General features: G+C 46.9%; 1 protein-coding gene across 2 annotated transcripts; it reads left to right on the top strand.

The window, feature by feature from the left end:
* The first annotated feature begins 222 nt into the window (after positions 1 to 222).
* KLRG1 (killer cell lectin like receptor G1) lies at positions 223 to 17,118 on the top strand. Of its 2 annotated transcripts, none has more exons than XM_038414383.2 (5): positions 223 to 577; positions 8,555 to 8,659; positions 9,512 to 9,663; positions 11,794 to 11,897; positions 14,382 to 17,118. In XM_038414383.2, exons 1-5 carry the CDS (start codon positions 466 to 468, stop codon positions 14,491 to 14,493), a joined length of 585 nt encoding a protein of 194 aa, XP_038270311.1. In that variant the 5' UTR covers positions 223 to 465; the 3' UTR covers positions 14,494 to 17,118. The 2 variants fall into 2 exon arrangements, with proteins under 2 accessions (XP_038270311.1, XP_038270323.1); XM_038414395.2 differs by lacking the exon at positions 223 to 577 and adding an exon at positions 1,514 to 3,070 and having other exon boundaries at positions 14,382 to 17,116.
* The last annotated feature ends 2,356 nt before the right edge of the window (positions 17,119 to 19,474 follow it).

Raw genomic sequence — 19,474 nt, 5'->3', positions numbered from 1 at the left:
CTCTCCTCATCCAATTAATGGTGACGATTCCTGAGCAAGAACGACGCTGTCTACCCTTATTCGTCCAATGAGCTGGGAGAACGACCACAGAGGCCCCCGCCCACGACTTCATCTCTTCCAATGAATAGTGGCTTTCATAAATTGGCACATGAGAAGACCCAATAAGCGATGAGAGTCACAGAAGGAGACCCCTCCCCCACCCCGCAAAATGCTCTCTTCCAGTGGCGGCGCGGGGCTGGTTACCGAACATTGCCGCACCCCGGCCGCCTCCCGAGGGTGGTTCACGAGACTCTCACGCGCTACTGGCCCATCATATGATTTTCCCACCTCCACGCGCTGGGAGAAGGCGGGCGCGGTGCCTGCTGGGAGTTGTAGTCTTGAGAACCCGAGGCTCGCTGAGCGGCTCTCTAGCCCGAGCGTGGGGAGGGGAGACGGGCCGGGCCGGGCGCGGCGCGGCGCGGGGGGATGGTGGAAGCCCCCGGGCCATGGCAGGCCCCGGCCCCTGGTTTCCCTGCCCGGGGGGTCGTCGCCCTGGCGCTGCGGCGGCGCGTGCCGCCCGCGGCCCCGGACCGTTACGGTGACGCTCCTCGGGGCCTGAGCTCTGCGCGGCGTGGCCCGGGCCCCATCCCCCCCGCCGCGGTCCCCTCGCGCTGGCCGTCGCGGTGGGGTCCCCGGGGCCGTCGCAGCCGCGGGCGGGGGGTGGGCGAAGGAGGCAACCGGCCGCCGCGGCCGGGACCTGAGCGCTGCAACCCCCGCGGTTCCGAGGGGACGTGGGCTCGCGTCTCGCCTCTGCGCCTGGCCGGGAGCTCGCGGCCCTGCCGTGCGGTGGGGAGCCGCAGCTCGCCCCTGTCGCCCCTCAGGGCTGCACCTGGCCGCCAGGGAGAGGCCGAGTCCGGCGCAGAAGGGAGCCGGTGGGAGCATCTCCTAGCGGTGCTTCGGGATCTGCACTGGCTGCCCTCCGTCTCCAGATGGAGACCAAGATCTTGGGTGTGACCCAGGGCTAGTCAATAGGCCGGCTGCGGGCCAAATCCGGACCGCTGGACGCTTTGTCGTGGAGTGCAAAGTCCTTTTATTCGCTTGCGGTTATCATTATTGTGCTGTGAAAACGTTTCTCTGGAGTCTGGACCTCGACTGTGCCTTGAGCAAGAAATTTGGACCGTCCCAAAAAATAATTGATTACCCCTGGATAAAGACCTCAGTGGCCTATGACCAGCCTCCCTGAGGGATCACCCCTCTCTCTGCCTTACTGCCACGGCTGTAGTCACGGGGGCACTCCAGCGGATCCCCCTCGTTAGGAAAGAGAGGGGTGGCTGGCAGGGTGCTCTCTCAGTGAGGGCTCCGCGTCTCTGGGATCTCCTCCCCCTCTTGGTCTGAAATAGTCAGAATCTGATTATTTTCCAGGCACACTGCAAACGACACCTGTTTGATAAGGTTTTTGGAGAGGGCTGAGTGTACGTGTCTTAGGCTATGAAGGGGAAGAAAGGAGCTTCTGGAGGTGGCTGGCTAAGCTTCTGCTGACGTGATCATTTTAATGTTACTGAGGTTTGAATTGTATTAATGAGTGTTAAGGCACCAGGGGACTTGGATAAGCATCTTTATAGTTATTTGTAAATTTAACTAAATAAATACCAACTATTATATCTACACTAATGGCTCACAGATATACCTCTCCACTGTTTCCTGTCCTAGCTAAAATCTAGGCCTGTCTGACATCTTCTCATGGACTTTCAGCCATCAGCTGAAGCTCAACATGGCCAAAACAAAGCTCTTAATCTTTTTCCTCAAGCCTCGATCCTCCCTTTTTCACTCACAATGGATTATGCCACCCATCCTCTTTATCACTCAGGCCTGTAACTGGGTGTCACCTTTGACTCGGTCCCCTGTCTAAATCAGCGGTTCTCAACCCGCAGGCTGCATGCGGCCCAATTAGGACACAGCTGCGGCCCAGTTCAGCTGTGTGCTAAAGGCCACGGGCTCCCATCTGCCGTGCTGCGTGGTGGGCTGTTGGCTGCCACTGGCCCCACAGGGTGGCGCTCGGGGTCCGAACAGCCGGCTGCCACCTAGCCCCCCACACAGCATATGTGGCCCATAATGGTAAATAGGTTGAGAACCACTGGTCTAGATACTAGCATCCAATTTGTATCTACTGCTTGCTGATTCTTCCTGAATAATGTCTTTAAGATCCACTGTCTAGATAAACTTCACCTTATCTCGTGTCTCAACTACAAGTTCCTCCTCTCTGGTCTTGAGAAACCACTTTTTGTTCCACTTAAGTTCATTAGAGCACTGCTGCAAAAGTCATTTACTCATTTTGTCGCTTTGACCATTTCCTCCTCCTCTGCATCCTTCCATTCTCTTTCCCCATCTCTACTGCATCAAACACTGTGTCTTCCCTTTAAAAGGCCTTCATGAATAAGCTTCACTCTTATCTGTCATCTCATATACACTTTTGAGATGTGACTGTTGCCTCTAGTTTGCCAGTGATTCCAGCTTTCAGTGCCCATTTGCTGAAATTGTGAATTTTCCAAGAACACCTTTGCACTTTCGTCCACGCTAGCCCTTATGCCTGGAAAGAGCTCTCTGTAAAAGTCTGCAAAGCTGCCACCTTGTCCTCAGATTTCCTCTTAAAACTCATCTTGGCTGTGTTGCCTCCAAAGTGCTTGGCAATGATTCAGCAGTTGGTCTACTGGTGACTGCTGCTTATTACACCGATCATAATAATCTGTTTCCTGGTGCTCCCTCTGTTTTGTATCAGTGTATTGGCTCTTGCCTCCATTTAAGCTACCCCTTCCTTGAATTAATTTGTTTCACACAACTAGAGGAGGAGGCTGCCAGTTTGCATGTATCGTTTTTTTTAAATGCAGCCTCAGGTTTCCTGTTTTGCCTTATTCTGAGCTCTTTCGTGCAACAGCCTGATTCAAACTCCTTGCCATACATACTCCTCATCTTGGCTTCGAGGTAAGCAGGGCAGAAGCCTCTGTGGCTGAAATGAATGAAGAAATAATCTATACTTCTGTACGGTTTTTACGGACACCGCCAGTCTGTGCCAACGACGTTGTGACAAAGAGAGGTAAGCAAGCCAAATGAAACTGGTGAATCCCAGAGCAAAGGCTCTGTCATATGGTATGTACAGGAGCTATGGCAGAAATGTTTAGAGCTGGCCATTGATTTTGGGTGTTCAGCTTGAGACATCTTGGGTTTGATTTTTTTAAAAGTGCTGAGCACTCACAACTATCGGAAATCAGTGGGAGCTGAAAGAGCACAGCATCTCTGAAAGTAAGGCCCCTAGTAGGATTCTCAGGTTGGGCACTTGAAATCTGTAGCTTTCTTGAGCTTCATTGCATGATAATAGACTGGAGAATTTAAGCCTATGTAGATTAATAAAGATGAAGGTACAGATAATACATGTATGAATCATACATGAGTAAGGGAAAAGATATTTTAGATCATCCTGACTTCCAAGGGTGAGTGCAAGATTGTTCCATGTGGCATATTATATTTTTTCAGTGTTTTCTTCAGTCTAGTTTTAGAAGTCCCCTTGTGACAGAGCTTCCATCTCTTCTCCTAAGAGACCATTCCACAGCTCAACACATCTCGCTATCAGGAAGATTTTCCTGGGATTCATCTTACATTTTTCCTTTTCCTTTCATAGCTTCCTTTCTCCTCTTACTGTTTACGCCCTTCAGATATTTGCAGGCTGTTATGAAGTCCCCACCTTAGTTGTGATTTAGTTAAGATTGATTATTAGCTCTCTTAATTTCTCCTTATAATTGTTTCCATCCAATCCCCTGATCATTTTTGTTGTTTTTCTCTGAACTCCCCCCCCAGTTTGCTAATGTCTAATAATGAGGTGCCCACACTGAATGTAATATTCCAGGTAGGGTCTCATCAGAACTGTGTAGAGCAAGGCTATTGCTTCACTGTCTCAAGAAGAGATCATAGAATATCAGGGTTGGAAGACCCCTCAGGAGGTCATCTAGTCCAACCCCCTGCTCAAAGCAGGACCAATCCCCAACTAAATCATACCAGCCAGGGCTTTGTCAAGCCGGACCTTAAAAACTTCTAAGGAAGGAGATTCTACCACCTCCCTAGGTAACGCATTCCAGTGTTTCACCACCCTCTTAGTGAAAAAGTTTTTCCTAATATCCAACCTAAACCTCCCCCACTGCAACTTGAGACCATTACTCCTCATTTTATTGTCTGCTACCACTGAGAACTGTGTAGATCCATCCTCTTTGGAACCCCTTTCAGGTAGTTGAAAGCAGCTATCAAATCCCCCCTCATTCTTCTCTTCCGCAGACTAAACAATCCCAGTTCCCTCAGCCTCTACTCATAAGTCATGTGTTCCAGTCCCCTAATCGTTTTTGTTGCTCTCTGCTGGACGTTTTCCAATTTTTCCACATCCTTCTTGTAGTGTGGGGCCCAAAACTGGACACAGTACTCCAGATGAGGCCTCACCAATGTTGAATAGAGGGGAACGATCACGTCCCTCGATCTGCTGGCAATGCCCCTACTTATACATCCCAAAACACCATTGGCCTTCTTGACAACAAGGGCACACTGTTGACTCAGATCCAGCTTCTCATCCACTGTAACCCCTAGTCCTTTTCTGCAGAACTGCTGCCTAGCCATTCGGTTCCTAGTCTGTAGCGGTGCATGGGATTCTTCCGTCCTAAGTGCAGGACTCTGCATTTGTCCTTGTTGAACCTCGTCAGATTTCTTTTGGCTCAATCCTCTAATTTGTCTAGGTTCCTCTGTATCCTATCCCTACCCTGCAGCATATCTACCTCTCCTCCCAGTTTAGTGTCATCTGCAAACTTGCTGAGGGTGCAATCCACACCATCCTCCAAATCATTTATGAAGATATTGAACAAAACCAGCCTGAGGACCGACCCTTGGGGCACTCCACTTGATACCGGCTGCCAACTAGACATGGAGCCATTGATCACTACCTGTTGAGCCCGACAATCTAACCAACTTTCTGTCCACTTTATCGTCCATTCATCCAGCCCAAACTTCTTTAACTTACTGGCAAGAATACTGTCAAAAGCTTTACTAAAGTCAAAGAACAACAAGTCCACTGCTTTCCCTTCATCCACAGAGCCAGTTAGCCACAGATGCTTCTGTGTATGCAGCTAAAACACACATTTCTGGTGCCTGGGGCTGTTGATGCCACATGCCTAGATATTAATCTGTTTGAACAAAGCTGTCATAGGAAACTTCAAATATCCACCTGCCAGTGAAGTCTCACTCAGTTGGTAGGAAACTTCCTTGATTTTTGGGTATGTTTTCTGGCTGTGTTTCAAGTCCATTACATGGGAGATGGGGATTGTATTATATATATTTCAGTTGTATGTTTGCAGTCTCTCTTTTTTGTTTCAAAATCTCCCTTTTCACATTGTCCCCTGCTGAGCCAAAACCAGAGGAACCGAAAAGGGGAAGCTTCTCTTGAAACCCATATCCCTCTGCCTCCCCAGGAAACAGCATCTGGTCACTGTCCACCTCATTTCTCCAAATGAAGTATCTTTCTCTGGGCTGAAGCAAGGCTCTTACTACCTCTTACTGGGTCACATCTTGTCATTCCCTGGGGAACAATGCAGTTCACCACAGTCAATTCACTAAGAGCTTTGTAAAAAGGTTCCCTCCTCTTCCTGTGGGGAGACTCTTCTCTAGTCTCACAGGTTCCTCACTGTTAGGAAATATTTCGTGATTATTCAGTGCGAGATTTCCACCTCTTGTTCAATTTCATCTCATCATGGTTTTTTCCCTTTCCCCACACAAAGCCTCTCTCCTCATGTGATACCATAACAGCTGAGATCAGCAGAGGCCCTCAGGCTTACGGCAACTTGGTTCAACAGGGCAGAACTACAGGCACTAAATTCTCACTGAAGGACCCTCAACTCTGGAGTTTTCTTTCCTCCTTAGTTGGATGGATCCTGCCAAGACTCAGATTCAGCCAGTATGCGCCAGTGCAGCATACCAACACTACTTGTATGCTGCTACCTTATTCTCCAAAATTTAAGTTTTCATGTTTTTAAAAAAAGTCTCTAACTGTAAAGATTGGTTGGGGAGATACTCAGCTCCTGTTTTCAAGGCTAACGGATGCAGTGATCTCTGTGTTTCCAGAATCTGAAACGATAACTCTATGTGGTGTGAACTGCCCTATTTATCTCAGTGGGAGCCAAGCCAGTTACACAGGGATAACAATGTTGACATTTCAAGTATTAATTATTTCATTGCTCACCTGTTGAAGTCCCGGGGAGGTGGGCATGCACAAACCTGCCCACAACAGAAAGCATGGGCAGTGCGTGAACCGCTGATTGGGGGAGACTAGCCCCCAGCCCTTCCCCTTCTGTCCAGGATCTCGCCCCTTCCGCCGGAACCCAGAGCCCTCCCACTGTGGCTGCTGGCCCCTACCTAGGCTAGCACCCCCTGCCCTGGAAGGAGGGAGGACAGTGTCACCACAGGTCCCTCAGCCCTGAAGCACCAGGAGGGAGGGAGGGCGATGCCACCCCAGAGTGGGAAGCAGCAGGGGGTTTGGGTGTGGAGCATGGGTGGGCCATGGCTGTCCCTCTCCCAGCCTGATACCCGCTGCCCATGGCTAAAGGCCCTTTTCCCACGCTAACGAAAGGAGCCACTGAACCCAGGGCTCAAATAATTGTGGGTGACGACAAAAGAAATCGGCTCACTGTGAGCATGTAGGAAAGGAGAGGGATGATCCTATTATGAAGGTCTGTGCAATCTACTGAGAGTGATTGATTGATTTGCCTTGGGAGAATACTGTCACTTTCCCCAGTCAAGAAGGGGCCAAACCTAAGGAGCCTAGTACAGCCCAACGGAGCATCTGACCCCCCCCACCTCCCCAAAAGGAGAGCCAAGCTCAAGAAGCCCAGTGGTGTAATGTGCCTCACTTAGGAGAAACCAAACACGCAGAGCCCATGGGTGTCTTTGCACCCCAGTCAGGGGGAACCAAGCCCAAGGATCAAGCATGATCACATTTTGAACATCTATACAATTGACTGTGAGTGATGTGGCTGGATCTTGGAAGGGTACCACAGCCTTCATTTTGGTTTGTTTCCATCTGCCCCCTGGATCCTGAGTCTGCTGACCTCGATAGTCTGGTTCAAGGCCTTTTAGCTTCCCCAACTTTTGGGAAGAGGCAAGATTAGGAAAGTGTATGTGGGGTTCAAGGGATATTGATAACTTATTGGGACTAACTGATTAAGGAAGATGAACTTATAGTGATTGATTCTTTCATTGTACATGTGCCAAGAGCCCAGTGAGAGAGCCATTTAAAAGTCAAAATAATAACATAAAGATATAACGAATAGGACATAGCCAGCATAGCTACAGTTTGGGGAAGATGTAACCAAGCAACAGTACCCATCACGCTTTTATTTTAGTCTTGCCTCATTCATATCGTACTGAAATTAGTTCTTCATGGCAGCAGGAACTTTGGTTCTGTGGGAAAGATGCAATGTCTGGACTGGGAGGTTAAGAGAGGAGGGTCTGAGAGACACACACTGTTTTTGAGAAGGGGAGAGAGAGGGAGGAACTGAAAAGTTTGGACAGGCGACCTCTCAGAACTGTGAAACCAGACTTCAGTGTTAAGTGTGAGCAGAGATTTATCTTCTGTTTGAGCTATTTTCTGTTTATAATCAATGTGTGCAAAAGATTATGTGATGGGTATGGAGCTCTCCCTTTCCTCCTAACATCAGGCTTTGCAGGATTTCTCAGGCCCTCAGACGGAGGCCAATATCTTGAAGCACTCAACAGCCACAGTGTGCTAGTAAAACTATAATAATAGTAATAATGAATTGTTATCCAAAGGTCTCATCCTAGGCATTGTACAGAGATGAATGAAGACGTGATCAATGTCAGAGGAAGGGAGTAACGTTTCCATCTGAAACTCCAGGAAGAATTCTAGAGAGGCAGAATGTAGTTATATGATTAGGAACCTGGGCATGATGCTGAGGTTAAAACTACTTACTCAGGCAGAAGGTACCAAGGCATCTTTAAATCAATATGTGGAGAAAGTCTTATTTTTACATTGTATCTGAAAAGTACCAGCTCCAGCAGCACAAAATCATTCTTCAGCACCACAGTGGAACATTGAAGTCAGTAATGATTCTTCAGGAACAGCACTCCTTATTGAGTCACATGCACCATCCCTGTGCACACAGCGCCTTAGCCGGACTCTGAGGTATTGGGGTCAGTTCTGATTCAGAGGAAGGTGCTCCCTTACCAGGAGTGCTCCCTGCCGCAAAATATCCCATAGTACTGTGCAGGGCTGTTGAGTTCAATGTTGTGGAATTACTGATGCCCGGGTTTTGCAAATGTAGGCAGCCATTTGCGTCCCTTTTGGGGTATAAAATCTATAGCCTCTGTAGCCATAAGCTATTTGGGACAGGAATGCTGTAATTGTTGGACCCATTTTTAAATTGTCCAGTCCCATGTGTGTACAAGCCTAAAATTACAACTATTGATGGGGATGCATAGTCAGGTAGGTGTATACACCATACATTTACCATGGTTCCTGTTTTCCCTCTTCCAGCTCCCCGGCGCTGGTCATCTGGTCTGTGCAGCTTGGCTGTAGGTGTTGGGATACTGAGCACCCTCATGGTGATTGCAGTGGTAGTATGGGCGGTTTGGAGGATTGGTGAGTGACCAAAGAGACATTGATGTGAACTACCTGAGATCACAAGATGGGAGATCTGTTCTCAATTCACCTAAGCAGAGAAGGCAAGATTCTGATTACAATTATACTATGGCAAATCGGGAGTAACGACACGGGATACTCTAGCTTTCTGTAAAGGAAGCTTTACTTCCTGTAAAGGAAAGCAGAAGCTTGCCTACAGCTTACTGAGGTCACCCGCTATGGAGACCCCAGAGGATCTATCCTAGGCCTTGTTTCCTAGTTAAAGGAAGAACAGTGAAATATAATAATTTTTTTTTTCAGATTTGTCTCTCTTAAGACAGTGAATTGAGAAATAAAAATATTGCTGGTATGACATTCTGAGTGTAGCATGCACAAAAAGGTGCTAAACTCCATTTGCATATGCTGCAAGCTGCTATGAGCTGTGGTCACACCTATTCCACTTCTCATCCTGTGAAAGATCACACACACAGTATGTTGTAACCTTTTCCCCTGTGTTTCAAACACATGCAGTGCCTGTCTTGCCTTCAGAGGGCTAAATTCTGCTCTCACTGGACTAAGTAACTGCAGCCATTGAAGTCTGTGGAGTTATCCCAGTGTCAGAGTGGTGCAAATTACACAAAGGGCCTGTGATTCCATTGCCTTGTATAGTCGTTTATGCTTTTATTCCTGACTCTCAGATCCCTGCCTTAATTACAGTCCACCATTTCCACATGGCTGTCGTGTTCTACCCAAGGTGGCTACATTTCTGCAAGTGGGTGTACAATTCCGGCATGTATCCAGGCTATAAAATGCCCTAAAATTCTTCAGAGTGACTAGAAATAGAGAAAAGTCATTATTATGATTCCTTTGCAGATAGCTCCTGTCCTGGATGCCCTGACCAGTGGTTGGGTTACAGGAGCAGCTGTTATTACTTCTCCAAGATAAAAAAGGATTGGAATTCCAGCAAGGCATCCTGTTCTGCAGAAGGATCACATCTCCTGATGATCAATGATGCCAAGAAAATGGTAAAAGTCTGTCAGTATCATTACATGAGGCTCTTTTGTTGTCTTGCTAATGCTTCTGTGATTTGCCCCCAGTGCATGCTATCATGCTAACACCAATTTACTATAAAGGAGAGAAAAAAACCTTGTTTATAACAATGTTTCACAGGAGGCTGACATTTTCAGTCTACATCCAAGAGGCTCCCATGGGGAGGTTATGATCAGCAGTCAGGGAAGGATGTTGCATGGGAGCCTTTTTGCATCCTCTGGCCTGTGTCTCCTCTCCCCCGCCCCCGCCAATAGTTTCCACTTATGAGAGTTAACTTAGCTCAGCCAGTGTAAGCAACTGAACGCAATTGTATGGGTGATACTGGGAGCCTTCTGCAAGGTCTTTCACCTTCAGGTGCTAGGTAGGGGGCACACAACTGATGACCATGAGAGAGTGCCAGGCACCAGGCAAACAAGGCAAAGCTAGTTGGGACTCTTGCTTAAGCAAATCCTGACCACAGTCCTTGCTGCTGGGAGCCGTTCTCAACCCCTGTATGACCCATTTTTCTACTGCCAGAAAACCCCCTGACCCCTCTGCTGAAAGTTTCCCACTCATTTCTCAGTTCCTGGGGCCTCCCTTGATATCTCCTGTCATGAGTTCCACATACAATGCATCCGATGAAGTAAGCTGTAGCTCACAAAAGCTTATACTCTAATAAATTTGTTAGTCTCTAAGGTGCCACAAGTACTCCTTTTCTTTTTGCGAATACAGACTAACACGGCTGCTACTCTGAAACCTGTCACATACAATGGATTTTCCTTCTATAAATCACCCCGTACTCCAGCCACATGCTACTGCGTTGCTTATGCTGCCTAGGTTATGACCGATAGGCTCCCTTTTGCTGGAAACATTCTTTGATTTCCTGGAGATGTTTCCCAATCTGGCCTATCTCCATATGGCCAGAAGCCCTCCCTGGTGCCTCCAAGCTTCCATTTCCCAGGCATCTCTATGGCTCCTCCAATCCCTTGCCTCACAAAGACACTTCATTGCTGGAAGATGTCAGCTTTGCTGTTTGCTTCTTTGCATCACCATTCGTGGCAGCAGGAGGCATGGTGTATTTACTATGATTTAGGTAGAAACCCAGTGGGGCAAATTCATTCTGAGTGATTTCCTCAACTTTTGTGGATTTATTCCAAGGCGGAATTTATTGTGTACAATTATTTTTTCTATGAAAAATGAACACAAGCTCAAAGTCAGACAAATGGAAATGAAAGCCTGTAGAGCAAGGGTGGACAAACTATGGCCCGGGGGCCGCATTTGGCCCTCCAGATGTTTTAATCTGGCCCTCAAGTGCCCGATGGAGAGTGAGGTCTGGGGCTTGCCCTCTCTGGCGCTTCAGCTGGGGAGTGGGGTCAGAGGCTTGCCCCACTCTGCGCGGCTCCGAGAAGCAGTGGCATGTCCTTCCTCCAGTTCCTATGTGTAGGAGCAGGCAAGGGGCTCTGCACGCTGTCCCCGCCCCTGCAGCTTCTTAAGGCTAAGGTACTTCATTTTCAGTTTTTACTGAAAAATTCCCAAGTTTTACAAAAGTTGTTGTTCAGCTTTTATTGATTTTTTTTCATCCAATTTTGGGCCACTCAAGTACATGAAAATACTGATTATCTTAAGAAAATCCAATTAGTTGTGTTTATGTTAATAAGAAGTTAGTCTAAGTGTAAATGTGAGGCTGTTGGTCAACGTAAGGCAATGTGGTAGAAGATACGCACGCACATGCATGTGTGTGCATATCGTCACAAACTGTTAATGTACAGTTCATTAAATAAACCACAACATTAAACCGCTTTTATTTTCAATACTCTTTCTTCTCTCTGTTACTTTTTTTTTCTGTCCTCCTGTCCCCCCCATATTAATCAGGATATTTATGCAGAAAACTGTCAAGTTTAATTTTTTGCACTGATTTTCACACATTTTAAAATTTTTGTAATGAACAGAGAAATTCCCAGGGAATTTAAAACAAAATAATCACTGAAAATAAAGGTTCTTGAGAATAGTTAGGCTTAGCTGGTATATTTTGCTCCCTGACATTTGATCGCTCTGTTTGCCAATCAGGACTTGATTTTTCAAGTTGATTTTGATTAGTTCCTTTGTCCTTCCCCACTCACTTCTAGGACCTGTTTTTGGGAATGCACATAGATTCCCACTGGATTGGTCTGAGGAAGAGTAAAGGCACTGGCTGGACCTGGGAAGATGGCTCAAAACTCAACAATACAAAGTGAGTTTGATTTCAGTTTTTAAAAAAAACAGCAGCACTCGGAAGAGCTAGCTCCTCAGATACTAACAGTGTTTATCAGTCCTTACCCAGGCAAAACTACTGAGGTATAGGTAGAGTACCAAAGCTATGCTGGCATAACCCCACAGTGCAGATGCATCCTACACTGAGGGAAGCCTTTATCCTGTCAATGTAGGAACATCATATTCCTGAGGGATGCACAGGCGCTGACTTTCTTCTTTCCGGATGGGTGCTTCATCCCTGCTCCACCCCGAGACCCTGCCTCTACTCCACCCCTTCCCCCAAGACCCCACTCTCACTTTGCCGCTTCCTGATCTTGCTCCGCCCCCTCCTGTGAGCATGCCCTGCCTCGCTCTGCCTCTTCTCACCCCCCTCTCCGCTCCCTCCCCCCAGTGCCCGCTGCCGAGCAACTGGTGGGTGCTGAGCACCCACTATTTTTTTTTCTATGGGTGCTCCAGCCCTGGAGCACCCACAGAGTCAGTGCCTATGGTTAGGTGGATAGAAGCATTCTTCTGTTGACCTAGCTGCATCGACACCAGGGGTTAGGTCAGCATAGCTATAGTGCTCAGGGGTTGTGGATTTTTTTTAGTCTCTGAGTGCTGTAGGTATGTTGACCTAAATTCTAAGTGTAGACCAGACCTTACGCACTGTCAAATTCTACTCTACCGCCATCAGCATGACTCCAAGGCCATTGAGCCTTTTTCTCTACTACTTTGACCCAAGACCCTCTTAATGCCAACTGGCAAAGGGCACCTGGCTATGCAGCTTATAACTTGTTAGTTAAGTTTAGTCTCTAGAAAGTGTTATGATTTTCTTTTGTATGTAACCATTTGTTTCCAATACTCATACTCACTGTCACTTGTATTGCTGTGCTTTGATCATAAATTTATTCTTGTTTTCACTCTAAATATATCTCAATGCTGTGGTGTTCAGCAAAATGCTGGTCCTGAGTTGAATCTGACAAGCTGTTGTGTACAATTCCTTTGGGAACAGCAGGCCTGGTAATTCTGTGAGTGTCTAGTATATTGGGGCTGGACACTTCAGGGAAGGCTCAGCGGACTGGGGGACTATTATTAACCTGTAGAGCGAGAGTGAGGCCTGAATGGTGTGCTTGTGTTACCACAGGCTGGTGGTTTCAGAGAGCTAATCCACAGCAGGTACAGGCAAGACTGCCTCACGCTAATGGCAGGTGGTGGTGAGGTACCTCACAGCCCTGGGTATTCCTGGGGAGCGTCACAGCCACTTTGCGCAGTATGATGTCATTTACACCTATGAAAAGTAGCTATAAAATCTTACAGCTCTGAAGCTGATGTTACCTGCAGCTCTGTAAATCAAGAATTATTCTATTGAGATAAATAGTTATACTGGTTACAGTCTAGAGTCCCACTGGTGTTAAACCGGTTTAAGTCGGATCAGAATCAAGCCCTACTTTTCTGATTTGGGAGCATTTCACACCCACTTTGCACTGGTGCAAGTGGCACAAAAAGTTCAAGGCAGTGAAGAATTAGGCCTGGTCTATGCTTAAAATTTAGGTTGACATAGCTGTGCCACTCGGATGTGAAAAATCCACCCCCCCGAGTGTCATAGCTACGCTGACCTAAGCCCCGCTGCTGGTAGGTCAACAGAATAATGCTTCCATTGACTTAGCTACTGTCACTCAGGGAGATGGTGTTGCTACACTGTCATAGCTACGGCTATAGTCTCCATAGTGTAGACCTGGCATAAGCCCTTTGGCATTAGTAAAGTTATTCTGGATTTACACCAGCATAAACCAGCATTTGAGCCTTCATTTTTGCTAATTCAGTTGCCTGAGTAAGGACCTCAGGATTTGGCCCTGGCACTTCATTATAATGGCAGAACACTTTCCCTCTCTCTAGCACCTTCTCAAAGCAGTCCAAGTAATGAGCTAACCTGACACCCACTCTGTGGGGGAGCTCAGCATTGGTAGTCCTATTTTGCAGATATGGAAGGTGAGGCCCAGAGAAGCGAGCCAACATGCACAGGGTCACGCAGTATGTCATTGACAGAAGTAGGATGAGGCCCTCATGACTCCCCGTCCTATGCTATAGCTACTTGACCAGTTTCCCTTTGGAATGCCAACTTTCATATTCTAAAGAACACCTGGAAGGAAATGGTCTCTTGCTGAGGCTCCGAGCTTTGCCACTCTCAACCTGACCCAGATGGTTCCTGGCATGAACACACACATCGCTCAAGTTGCTAAAGTTAATTCACTTCACCGTGTCCTTGTCTAGTACTGGCATGGGTTTCATGATGTTAATGGGCCAGAGGGGTTATTCTATATATGCAGTCTCTATTACTGTTCATTTTAGATTCAGTGACAGCTGCCCCTTCTGTGGCTGTTTATGTCACCTCCCCCTGAGAAGGCAGAAAACTCTTTATGGTTGCCTTTTAGTGATGACTCTTACTATTTCTCCTCAATCTATGTTCTCTGTGTCTCTTTTGCAGGGTCATCTCTAACAGCCCCGTGCAGCACTGTGGCGTCCTGTTGCAGGGTACCCTCCAAGCCTCCAGCTGTGCAGTTCATTGCCCATGGATCTGTGAGAAATCCCCCAAGTAACCTCTTCCTGCACTTTCCCACAAAATAGTCTTCACTCACACCCAGCCAATGTATCCGGACCGTAGCAGCGCATCCAGACATGCCTAATCCTTGTTCCCATTGGGACCAGGCTGGTGATGCTCCTAGGAGGTTTGTGTCACCATTGCCTTCTGTTGAAATGAGTCAGAATTGCACAGCTATGTAGGAGACTGAAATCTGATTCATGGACTCTCAGTTCCCTGAGGCTGGAGCTCTAAGGGCGCGTTCTGTGCAGAAAACCTAGATCCATTTTCAGTCCTCATCTTTCAGGGCTGGGAGCATTGCAGAGGCCTGCTGACATTATCTTTGTTTCCATGGAAAGTTTTGAATATGATTCCCAGTCTGTTTTTCTCACTCTTCCGCAGTGTGGAGGTCATTAGTGTGACAGAGGCTGGGCCCAGTGACCCCTTAGGGTTACACTTCTGTGTTGCTGAGCAAATGACAGACTTTATTTTCAGTCCACATTTCTCATTTCTTTGGCACCAGGAAGCTGCAAAAGCTGGGCCTTCTGCCCCTACTGAATTATTCTCTACTTGCTCTACAGTAAACTAGTTTCTTTTGCGTTCCCAAAATCTGTGTCTCATTTGTGCCCAAGACCAGGAGTGCTGTGAAAGGAACAGAGGAAGGTGAAATGAGAATGTGTCAACCCAGAAATAAAAGTAAACTTCTAATTCCAATAGCTGAGACGATGCGTCAGGGGGGCATGCAGGATCAAGTGCCCCTCTAGCAGCTGCCCGGGAGGGGAGCGGGGCAGGGCCAGAGCTGTAGCAGAAGGTGCTGGACTAGAGCCTTTTCCGGTCACGCTGGGATGTGCCCAGTGCAGCACAGCAGCTCCTGGAAGAGTGCCTAGTGCAGCGGTGTCGGGCTGCTCCCCACCCAGGCTTGGCTTCCGGGGACAGCAGCCGAGTGAGCTGGAGCACCCCAGCCCTCGGCATATTCGACCACTGTCTCCAGAAGTCAAGCACGGGGAAGAAAGCGGGCAGCGCGGGGGCCCCAGGCTGGGGGAGGGGAGGAAAAACTTGGGTCGGTCACATGTCCTTCCCTTTAGCTTGTGCCCCCTAGTGTGGGGAGGCACCAATCTATGTCCAATAGTGAACCAGCTAGTCTGTGTTTGTATCACCACTGTCCTCTTTTGGAGCAAATCAGAACTGTTCAGCAATGTATGAGATTTGGAAGGATTTGACTTTTATGGTAAACGTTGGTAAACGCTGATTTCACTGTACACACAAACTGATGAAAAAATATTTCCATTTAAATTTACAGAGAGGCAAAGTAAGATAAATGCTGCTTGAGAACTTATTAGAGTTTGATTCACGGTTATTTACTTTGTGTATTTTGACTTGTGATGTTGACAGTTTTGTGTTTTAATGGTTATACAGCTTTAACTTTTTGAATTTCAACATTTACTGTCATTAAATATTGCCTGACTCCTCCATAATTTGCCACAACTATAACATTTAAATAGATAAAAGTCTAAAATGATATTTAACATCGATATTAGCCATTGAAATTGTAAAAGAATAAGAATCAAATTCTGCCAGGCCTAATTACAGGCCTCCTTTAGGCCTGAACCACTCAAGCTATACTTCTGGGATAGTTATTTAATAATCGCATGTATTATGGTAGTGCTTTGGGACCAACTACGAATGGGCCACCATTATACTCACCGCTGGGACAAACAGAGTAATAGATGGTCTCGGCCCTGATGAGCTTACAGTCCAAGTGGGCAAGACAGAAACAAGGCAGAGAAGGAATAGAACACACAAGCAGAGCGAGCAGTAGGGTGGCAGCAAATGGCATGGTAGTGCCATGATTTTTTTTTTGAGTGGTGTGGGGTGTTACTTGGGACGGGATCACTTACATGGAAAGAGAAGGGGGGGACATGGCAGCATTCAAGTATTTCTGGAACACTGTAGAACAGCATTACTGATGCGCACAACATGGAGGAAGGGTGCAGGAGGGGGCGCTCCACCCCCCTTGGCTGGCTCTGAGCAGAGACTCAGCAGCAGCTGTAATTTCCCCTCTTGGCCATGCCCAAGACAGCATAGCAGGGTGGCCCTCCGGCGGGAGACCCATCACTTGCACAGGAGGTAATGCAGTGGGGACCTGGGCTTGGCACGTCCTATTCTAGTATTTGCCTAGTGAAGGGACATGCTGCGTTTGGGCACCCAGGCCAGGGCGAGGCACAGCCTGGGGAGCATGGGGGAGGTACCATGCAGTTCCCTGGGCCCTCAGTGCCTCTGCTTCCCAACGTTCAGGCTGCAGTCCTTCTCCCCTCTGCTGCCTCGCCTGGAGCAGGGAACTTGGGGAAGTGCCAAGGCCTCCTCCCACCCCCCACAGTGCCAGAACACTGGCAGGGGCTCCCCTGTTGCGTGGGTATGCAAGTGCCCTTCCCCATTACCTCCTCTGCTGCTGTCTGGGTGTGGCCGGGAGGGAGGTGGTGGTTGCTGGGTTTGTTCTCAGAGCCAGCCAGAGGAGGAGAGGCCTGGGCCCCACTTTGTTGCACCCTATCCCTCCCTCCCCTATGGTCAGGGCCGCTGGCACCCCCTTCTTCCTCCCAAGATGTGGGGTGGAGCTGTTATGCTCCTGTACCAGATGTTGGCTGGCTACAGAGCTTGCTTATATGCACCAGATGTGTTTTATCATAAAATCTTTTAAAACTCCGCCAGGTATAGCTGAGGGCAAGTCTACACTACAAAAGTAAGTGACCTAAGTTACTGTGGTGGCTGTACGCTGATGTAATTAAATTGCTTTTGAACATCCACACTATGTTCCTTGTGTCGGTGGTGCACATCCTCATCAGCAGTGCTTGCACTGATTTAACTGTCATTGTGGGGCACTGTGGGACTGCTTCTAAAAGGCAGCAATAGTCAATATAAGCAATGCAGCGTGTACACTGACACTGCACCAACCTAACTACATCGACCTAAGCGCTACACCTCTCGTGAAGGTGGAATTATTAAGTCGGCGTAGGGAGCAAGTAACATCAGTTGGAGCTACATTTTAGAGAGTTAGATCAAGGTAAGCTTCCTTACATCGACCTAACTCTCTGTACTGGAGACCAGGTCTGAGGTTCGTCTAACTATGGTGTATTGCACACCATGCCAGCTAGTGGATGAACAGTTTGGCCTTCCATTACATCTCCCCCTTTAAGTTCTACATTCCTACCATTTACAGTATTTACACTATCATTACACTAACCTCTTTGAGGTTCAGTACAGGTAAGTCTGTTAAGTGTCTCTGAATTGTACAGGTTTTTTAGTTACATGACCCATATGTGTAACAACTTGATCATCTGGCTATCCATTAGTTGCAACAACTAGCTGTGGTCAGTTTGGAATCCTTGAGTCGTCATCGTCGTCTGCATCTGCCATCTATACCATTTGTTCTGTTGATCGTTCTTTCTGAGGAACAAACTTTAGATGTCAGTGGTTGCTGTTGAATTCTCTACTGTTGGTCTCGATCGCATGTGATCTGGGTGCTGGATTCTTTTTCTTTATAACAGCTGGAGTTGTCCATCCTTTTTCTCAATCCAATTTGACATGAACGTGGTCACTAGGTTCTAGACCTGGCAGTTCTCTGAGTGATGTCTTTTGTAACTTACCTACTCTCTTCATGTCTGGCCACTTTGGAAATAGATTCTTTACCAAAGCTGAACCAGTAGTTCTGACTCGTCTTCCCATCAGGAGTTATGCTGGACTATATCCAGTAGTTGTAATGGTGTAACTCAGAAGAGCAAGAAATGGATCTTTCTGCTGTAGGATTTTCTTGGCTGTCTGTACAGCTCTCTCAGCCTCTCCAGTCGCTTATGGGTAATCTGGTCTGCTAGTAGTATGATTAGAATCTATCATAATTAGTTTGGAATGACTAAAATTCTACTGCAATGAATTGTGGCCCATTGTCTGTCACTAGTTGCTATGGAATATCAGTGTAAGAAAAGGTGTACTTCAGTTTCTCGATAACATAATGACATGTAATATCTTTCAAGTACATTATTTCTATATACCTGGCAACCAGGTAATGATGTCTTGAGACATACCAGGGCACAATCCTGAGACATAGTTCAATCATGATTTCAGGGTATGTTCATAACTACATATAATGTTGCTATGTGTATTTTGCCATGATATTACTGATCAGCAAGTTGAGTCTTTAAATGATATCTCACAAGGCATACCTTGTACAGACATTTTTGCAATAGTGTGTGAACACGGGGGTATATTCTGTCACATTTCCTCCCTTACAAAGCTGTAGTAGGGTTAGCCATTGACTGCCCTGGAGGCTGCAGGTCAGGACTCTCTTTCCTGACTAGGGCATCTGCCACCATGTTTTCTTTTCTCTTTATATGTACAATATCCATATCAAATTGTTGGAGTATGAAACTCCAATGTAGAAGCCTGGAATTTGAGCTTTTAGTTTTGTTTAACCAGATTAATGGAGAATGATCCGTCAAACCTTGAACTTTCTATTAAAAAGATAGGGCTTTAATTGCTTTACTGCCCAAACTATTTCATAACATTCTTTCTCTGACAAAATAATTTTGTTCAGTAGGTACCAAAATTTTTCTTAAGAAAGCAGTGGAGTGGGTTTTTTTTGTTGTTTTCCCCTCTCGGCATCAGTACAATGCCTAGACCAATGTCTGATGCATCTGTATACATTTCCAACATTTTGTCAGAATCTGGACTAGCTAGAACAGGCTTTTCAGAGAAGATTTTATTTATCAAAATCCTCTTGACGTGCCTTTTGTCCATACAACGTTGTTAGGCTGTGTGTGTGTTTTAAATAGATCTGTGCTTGCAGATGCAATGTCACTGAACCCATACACAAACCTTCTGTAACTGTTTACCACATCTATGAAAAATTGGACCTGTTTTTTGATTTGGGATACAGGTCCCTTTACAAAATGGTTTCAACTTTCAAGGGATCAGGGGATATTTGACCTCCCCCTGCCCAATGTCCCAGA

This window comes from Dermochelys coriacea, chromosome 1, assembly GCF_009764565.3.
Source record: "Dermochelys coriacea isolate rDerCor1 chromosome 1, rDerCor1.pri.v4, whole genome shotgun sequence".
Taxonomy (NCBI): Eukaryota; Metazoa; Chordata; order Testudines; family Dermochelyidae; genus Dermochelys; species Dermochelys coriacea.
Note: the sequence above shows the minus strand (reverse complement) of the source record. Positions and strands in the feature narration are given on the sequence as shown.